The following is an 8,714-nucleotide window of genomic DNA, read 5'->3' as shown; positions in this document are numbered from 1 at the left end:
TAGGTACACCGCAATAATCAATACAACTAAGTGGGTCATTTGGAAAGTGAGAAACATAAAAACATTTCAGAATAAATCAACAACTCCTGCATCTGCCTTAATTATTATACGAAGGATACTGAAAGAAAACATATATTTACATCTTAAAGTTACACCAGAAACTAAAAACTTTTCAGTAATATCAAAATACAAAACACTATTTCAAGAACTGTAAACTTTACTTACACTAAAACCATTTGTTGCTATAAACCGGAAGTAAACAATAAGTGTCTAAATTACGTAGCAAAGAAAACCGGACTATTTTTTCCGGAATTTTTGTTTTGAACAGTACAATACATAAGATAGTGAAACCTGCATACTATAATTATGATTATAATTGAACTCCATGTATTATATTTGTATACAATGTAATATAGAAAATAATATGATGCATGCGAATGAATAATATAAGATGATGCATGCGAGTGAATGTTTAGGGTGTAAGGAAAATATATTGGTGTGAAAATTAGAGCGGTGTCGAAAGTAAAGGAGATTGAAAGTTGTGATATATTTGGTGAATATACTGAACACGTATGTTTATTGTATACTTATGTAGGTACATTTGTATGATGTATGTATGTATGCATGTATTGTGTATGTATGTGTGATATGGGTCAATCAAGTACTATTACAAGTTGTGAGTCAGTCATGGTAAGTGTGGATTTCCACGCTAGACCATAACACGACTGGCTCACAGGCGCTTGCATAGAAAATATGACTTTCAATTTTTTTTTGATATGACAGTGGTATGTGTAATCTGTTAACAGCTTAACAGATTACACATACCACTGTCAAAAAAAAAAAGAAAATAACATTTTCTATGCAAGCGCCTGTGGACTGGCTCACAGCTGGTGATCATGATTGAACCATCAAACTATCATGAACTGTATGTATATATGTATGTATGTATGTATGTATGTACATGTATGGTATGTATGTGTGGTTACATAAATTATTGTCATACAAATATTTGTCACTTTAGCATACTGTCTGGATTCTAACTACAGCTGAGAGGTACACGTATGTACATTTGTCATCTATATTTTTTACAAGTAAACAGTAAATAAACAAAAAAGGAAAATAGAGAGATGTGTGTCGAATGAATCTTCTCCTGCGTGAGGACACAAATGTATAATCCATGCCTGCTTTTGATAAATAAAATTATTTTGAACCTGAAAAAAAAGAAAAAAAAAAAAACTACTACATGTATACAAAATGTATTAAAACTCTCGTACGATGATTTAACACAGTTATTAATTATATTATGATATGAAATATTACTTTGATGACACGAACAGTTTTGATAACACAGTAATTGTAAAATTATTTCGTTATTCACTTGTTACAAACCAACACTGGAGCCAGCTTCAAAACGAAGACTTTGGCCAGCCGACATAGCAAAGTTGGAATTCAGAACCCTTCTTGAATGAGATTTGATGCAAGGACTGATGAGCTGTGGTCTCAACAAAAATGTAAAACGTATCTTCACAAAGTCCTATCATTCTTGTGTAGTTGAATTGCAATTGGTTAAAGAAGTTTTTAAGTAGTAGTCCAAAATTTATCTGCAGTTTCGTACCATGACAAGCCAATTACATTGATCGTTTTGGAAAGAAAGACATTACACTCCGAATTTTTTAATATTAATTTAAGCTTAATAGGCCGATATTTGAATTTTGACCAATCAGAAGCTTCCATGCGGTTTCACAAGTAACGGCCATGGAAACATCTGATATCTTAAATAATGACACAAAACTAGTGTATAATCACCTTTTACAAAGACAACCAAAATTTCCGAGAAAAAGAAACTGAATGGACATCTTCACATATTCCCGTAGTAATGGTGGTGGTGGTGATGGTGGTGGTGATAGTTTCTTAACACAAATGCTGTTGCCATGATTAATAGCCATTTCTACACGAAAAACAACAACGCATCATTTTAACGTAACCATGTGAAAGTTCTTTTCGGACTTTTTTATCCATAAAACCGTATACGATTGGGTTTATAGCATTGTTAAAGAACACCATCCAACGAATGAAGAAGATAAGAGCTCCGTTATTTTTCTCGATATTTTCGAAAAGAGATCTGCTGATATTCCGGATCAAGGTGGTTAGAAGGTAGGGGAGATAACCCCCGAAGGACATTATTGACACCACTAAAAAAATCATAGTTATGTTTCTGCTTCTCTCAAGCTTCTTTCTCTTCTTTTCGTTCAACGCGTTTAGATAGGTGTTTCCTGTTATGGTGGATTGCTGACTCCTGTCACCGGAGTGATTGTCCTTCACGTCAGGATCACGTGGACATGACGTCATAACATGGTTGTGTGTTTCAGAAGTGACATGCGCCGCCGAATTTGTAACATCATCCGTTTCGCCTTCGTCTGTATTTTTGTTGCCGCAAGCTTGTGTCGATATTGATTTATTACTACTTTGTTTAAATTCCGACATGCAGGACTTGGTTCTTGTTTTCCTGTGTTTGTTTTTATAAGCAGCATAGATCTTCCTTCCCACCAAAGTGTACAAAACTACTGAAATGATTAACAACAAGACGAAAATGAAGAAAACAAACCCCCTATATACTTTTATCAGGGTTGAATTCTTATAGAGTTCTAACACAGTACACTCATATCCAATCAATGAATGGGCTTTAGTTGTCTTCTGGTTGAGGCCATAAATTACAACCACTGGAATAGTAATCACCACAATCACGAAAAGGCAGACAACGACACATACTATACGCGTCATTTGTAATGTGAATTGGGCACGGGTGGCTTGACATACCTTCCGATATCGTTCCACCGCTATACAGTCTAGAAGCAGCAATGAGTATGCTCCCACGAAGTAGGTAAGAGCACGGCTCATCTTGCAGAAAGCTGAAGACTGTAGCGTGTTAGGGTGTCTGATGATGTACAGAGAAGCTGGGATACAGAATGTACACCCAAGGAAATCCACAGCGGCTAAACACAGTATAAATGTTTTGTATATGTTTGATTTATATCTTAACAAATATACCAGAAACACGTGTACATTTCCAACAGTTCCAACGACACACAAGACAGCCAGAAATACCGAAATCGGAATCCCATTGTTCCTAAACTCTTCCCAATCTTCCTCTTCTAGGGAATATGTAGCATTTGTAGACGAGTTCATCTTTACTGGATAAGTGAATCGCTAAAATGGCCACATCTACTCACTGCTTCTCGGCACTTGATTCACAGTGTAACGTGAGTACAGAGTACGTAATCAAAAGTAAGAACAAAACCACTTCCGCCTGGAGGAGTGTAATTTATCCACGCTATCAAGACACTCATTCTCAATAACAATGTGCCTCGCAATGATCCCTGATATTTTTAATGCAAAACAAATTTTTAATGGTTTTACAGCAATATGTTCTTCCTGCTTCACACATTACGACATAAAAATAATATATCGATAATCAAAACCTTTTTTTAAAGGAGACAGGGGAAAAGTGGGGCAGTAAAACTACTGTTAAATCATCAGCCCTTTATCCTTAAATACAAAAACACTTATACAAACTGGACTTACATACGGAGTTGCTTACAAATATTAAATAGCACTAAGATATACAAGTATCATTGTTGTGGGGGAAATGTTTATTGTTTAAATTGCTTCGCGATGTTCAACCACAGGTGTGAAAACAAACCCATGCATCATTCAGATTTAGTTTGCTTTGAACCAACATCAACAGCCAAGATAATTTAAGGACGGCCTCCCCAATGTGCGAGCTGCGCGGATGTGGTTAATGCGAGAGTATGTTTGTCTCTCAGTGATAGCAAGGAATCGATGGCGACTTTATAGTGCTATCTCACTGAAGTACTTTTTATCTTCATTAGTTGTAAATTTAGTATTGATATAAGTGAGATAATTAATTCACAATACTGATGTTTTAACATGTATCATTGTTATCCATTTGTTAATGTTCATAGTCTCTGTACAGTACTGTTTATGAGAATAAACAATTGTCATTTCATATGTACATTAAGAATAAGTATGTTGTTGTTGATTTCGTCACATGTTTATCATTTTAATTGACTTCTTTATCTCGTCCCCTGGTGTATGTTTTGTTATTCAATTACTTCCGCAATCCTACACATAATTTTGTTTTCCAATGTTACATTTACAAATGACCTTTGACATGCGCTACTCCAGACTTCAGGAACGCGGAAGATTTGTTTGTAACAATAACTATTTAGTACAGCTCATGTATATAGAACCCATTTTTTCATAAATTCTTCTCAATCTTCCTCCTTCAGCAAATATGTAACATTTTAGACAAACACATCTTTACTGGACACGTGAGCTCACACTTGTCGACGAATCACACTGTAATATGAGTAGAGAGGGGGTAATTAAAGTGAGACTAAAACCACTTCCGCCTCGAGAAGTGAAATAAGTCTTACCACTCATTCTCCATAAGGATGTGTATACCTATGTGCCTCGTAATGATACATTTGACATTTTAACGCTGTGAATATTTTCAGCGTAATACAAAATTTTGTATTTTAATATTTCACATCTTACGATATACAAAAGCGTAATGAAATGATATGTCAATATTTTCAACAATCATCGTCATTATGAAAGTAAGAACATAAAGTAAGAACATAAAACTACCATTAAATGACCATGAGTCATTATCCATAACTACATTATCTCGCCACCTGGTGTATGATTTGTTATTCAATTACTTCCGAAATCCTTTACAGGTTTTGTCTCCAATGTTACATTTACAAATGACCTTTGATATGTGCTTTTCCAGACTACAGAAACTGGGAAGAAATATTTTGGTACAACATCTGTAGAGTAGTGGTATGTTTGAGTTTGTCTCCTTGCGATAGCGAGGAACTGATGCCGACTTTATAGTGCTACCTTACTGAATCATACCTACGAAGACGAAGCAGTACACCCCACTCAGTAATATCCTACTGACAACTACCGAACCTGTCGTCCCACTCCAAAAATAAAATGCTGAACGCTACGTAGGAGCAACAGCTACCATGACATCTCGTCCTTGACATTTCACAGAAACGGAACTATTAAGCGGTCCTATTTAAGTCGGCAGAATTCCTTCATAATTTGAGGCGTTGTCTTTGGTAATTTTGGCTGAGACCCCTTGTAAATAGCGGGGAAACAAAATGCTTTATCTTACTGCACCAGTGGTTTTTTTTCATTATCACGTGATTCATCATTTGGCGGGTTAGAGTGCTGATGTGGCAAATGGGAATGTGCAGGACTAAACTGCTGAATGTCATACCAGGCTCCCTCTACTTTAACGAGACGATAACGACGAGTACCGCCATGAATTGTCGAACACAGGTGTAAAGCCTGATGAGGCTTTGGATTTTTTGCTGGAAGAATGGTTGGCCTGACGTGTGTTATGTTGCTCGAGAGTGTTTGTCCATCCATTGGGATTTGTTAATTAAGAAACAGATAACAGTGGGACCACATTTCTCATGATGACAAACCTTGTTTACGAATCCGAATATTGACACAGGCAGGGGCCTGGGTGATGGTGTTACAGCGCGGCATGATGGATCATGGCGAAGTATCTCACATTCCAAGTCCTGAATCGCTATTTCTGCTACTGGATTCTTGTTGGTGTTTTTCGTGGTACCCATTTCAGTTACCAACCGATATTTTGTGAGTAGTTCATCACCTTTGAATCCTTGACCAGCGACGATTCGTACGACGGCGAAGGGACAGTCGAACGGGCCAAGTGGAATGCACAGACGAAGACGGTCCTTCCTGAGTGAGTCTCGACACCCCCAAGTAGCATAGTTGATGTGTATGATTTACGTATTCTTGTACAAGAAGGATGAGTTGGCGTTCAAGTTTGATGCAAACTGCTTACTGTTACGGTGCGATACATTGCACTGAGCTGAAATTAATAGAGAACCTGTCGTTGGACGATAGCTTATCTGTCACCTCTGAAAACGGAATATTGCATTTAACGAATATCCTTGGAGAGAAGCGACTTTAAGGTATCGTTTGACGTCCTTGACAGTCGACTGCTTCTTTGATGGGAAATTGTCTTGCTTAAGATGGGCACAAGTGTGGCGTAAGTTGCCACACTCTCAATGTATGCCAAACCGTGCTGGCCGACTGATGAAGGGCATTTGAGTGGTTCCATAATGTATCTTAACCAAATGATTGCTGCGCAGAACGGAATCTGCGTGACAGACCTGACATGGAGGGTCTTCAGATGTGGGAGCATTACGACTTGGGAAAGTCAGATGGCAGAATTGAAGATCCAGACACATGTAGAATGGAGGCTTGAAATCGGCTGGCAGAATGTAGCTACACGTAGATTAGCAGAGAACGCGCATCGACAAAGCTTTTCGGAGGTTGTATACGCATGGATTACTGTCGGTAATGCTACAAAGAGTGAGGGCTGACTGTATTATGTACGGTGAACAGTGTTTGATTGCAGGTTCAATAGAAAGCGTTTGGTTCATCCGAAATTTGGCACTGAAGAACCCACTAAGCTCAGTTTCTGCCATGCGTTACATAGAGAGTAGCTTCTAAACTAAGAGTTTTAAATGCACCATCTGTCACAATCCAGTGATTCCTTTGACTCGCGTCATGCAACTGCATCATCCATGGACGAAATAAGGTTCGAGCAACCCTTCAAAACTATTGCCAAAGAACATTTGAAGGTATCACCTATGTGGAAAGGGCAGATACCCGATGGGGACAATATCCAATATTGATATTTGCTTGGGAGCTATCACGGACTTGGTTGTGGAAAGGCTCAATCCACTCTGAGTGCCAGCAAAATATCTTCCCAGTTATCAAGTACATAGCTCCTCCAGGGTGATTCTACCGCAATGTAGGTCGTCTGAGACTTTTCCACAAGACCACTAAGTACTTGGCATGTAAGTTCTTCAGGGGCGTCTTGAATCGACCCACTACACCGTTGTACCCTGAACTGTAGAGTTGAAAAAGTCATCAAATTCAAAAACAGTTTTAAATTTGGCCTTTATATCGCATGGTATCATGATGTCAGGATAGATGTTGACAAGATCAGACGGATGTTGTAGAACTTTGTGTTTGGTGATACAGGAAGGTCGCACGAGGTTTTTCAGTCGGAAAGGAATGTACCGGTACTATGGACAACACAGTTTTCGATATGATGGAAGGTGGAGGCCAAATGGATTCCAATGCCACCTTTGTACCAAGCTCCTCAAGGAGTTCTACTGCTGTCACTTATTGTGCCACTAATGCTGGTAGACCACACAGTTAATTATTATGGAGATGGGACATATCCAGATATGATGAAAGAAGGATTCAAACCTGTAAATGGCATTGACTTAGAAAATGGTCACTTGCCCTTCCTTTAAATTTACATAACGGATACGACTCCAGTTCTTTATAACTAGTTTTAATTGTTTAGGACGAAACAGTGTAGTTTTATCATCTACGATTGTTTGAAGTTTCTCCTGTAGTGTACGGACGCAAATGTGCGAGATCGTATCTCTGTGTCGTAAAGCTGGTTTCCGAGTTTGAGAAGATCGCAGTGAATTAGCCTTATCGAGGTTAATACAACAACATTTTCAAGATGTAGTGAAAATTCTTCATCTTCGTCAATTGCCTCCCCACGAAGAGATAACTGGATCGCTATGTAATAGCTGTTCTCTGTTAACGCCATCATCTTAAGTACAAGTCATCGGGTATCTACGTAGGTTCTTATTTGATAGAGCAAATATCAATTATATGGATCCCTGTTGACTGACATCCGTAGACGAATCTTTTGACAAATGAATTCAATCGACATGGAGTTTTTCACAATTGTATTTTTAGAGAAAATGGGGACATACTAGTAGTTAGTAATTGGTCCAAACACTAATTCCAATATTCCTATTTTTTGCGCACTTGTCCGAAGCTTACCTCGGCTATCTCTTCGCTATCTCTCACCAACCCCTTATGTTATGTTACTTCTTCAGCAATCGCAGGCCATCGTCGACAGGATACAGGACCAAGTTTGGATCAAAGAAAAGTGTATACGTGAGATTTTGCCGCCTCCAATGTTCTTTTGTTTTTGTTTCCCTTGGAAGATGTGAGTTAATATATTATAGCGCTGCCACAAACACTTGATGCAGTTCACAGGCTTTACTGTGCCTAAACCGGAACAAGGGGCACACACTAATGCGGTGATAGACTACTAACTGTCAGGCAACCGGGGTAACAAATGTTTAGATCTTCGAGGTTCACGATTCTGCATGGGGTTTCATTTAAGTTGGCTCTGGGGACATTTTTCTCTCATCTGCAGTAGTGCCGGTCCGGTAAATAAATCGCGTTTTGTTTAAGTGTGGTCTTGCAGTCGAGAAGTTATAATACTTAATGTTTACCAGTTTTTGTGGAAAATGTGTTCAGAGTGTTTATACAATTAGTCATAAAAGGGCGTAGCTAGTGTTTGCAAGAGGTAAATACAAATAGATCGGAAAATGAAACTATGTAGCAATGAGGAAGTAACTAAATATTAGTGTAGTATATTTCGTTATTCCATTGTATTTAGTTAGAAATGTTAGTGTTAGTAGTTTTAGTAGTTCAGGTTTATGTTGACCATGAGTAATTAGAAGGGGTGCCCTATTTGCCCTATATTGCCCGACGTAATTATGTACATGCCGACCGTGAGATTTTAGGCAGCGTAATACACC

General features: G+C 38.2%; 1 protein-coding gene across 1 annotated transcript; it reads right to left on the bottom strand.

The window, feature by feature from the left end:
- Positions 1-1,254: 1,254 nt before the first annotated feature.
- LOC117344908 (5-hydroxytryptamine receptor 1F-like) lies at positions 1,255-3,267 on the bottom strand. Its single transcript, XM_033907792.1, has one exon. The coding sequence runs from the start codon at positions 3,184-3,186 to the stop codon at positions 1,936-1,938; it is 1,251 nt and encodes a 416-aa protein (XP_033763683.1). The 5' UTR covers positions 3,187-3,267; the 3' UTR covers positions 1,255-1,935.
- Positions 3,268-8,714: the final 5,447 nt, after the last annotated feature.

This window comes from Pecten maximus, chromosome 16, assembly GCF_902652985.1.
Source record: "Pecten maximus chromosome 16, xPecMax1.1, whole genome shotgun sequence".
NCBI lineage: Eukaryota > Metazoa > Mollusca > Bivalvia > Pectinida > Pectinidae > Pecten > Pecten maximus.
This window is presented reverse-complemented; position numbering and strand designations above follow the sequence as displayed.

Bases quoted from the DNA above. Each gene is read 5' to 3' on its own strand.
- LOC117344908 (XM_033907792.1), bottom strand. From the start codon at position 3,186: ATGAACTCGTCTACAAATGCTACATATTCCCTAGAAGAGGAAGATTGG.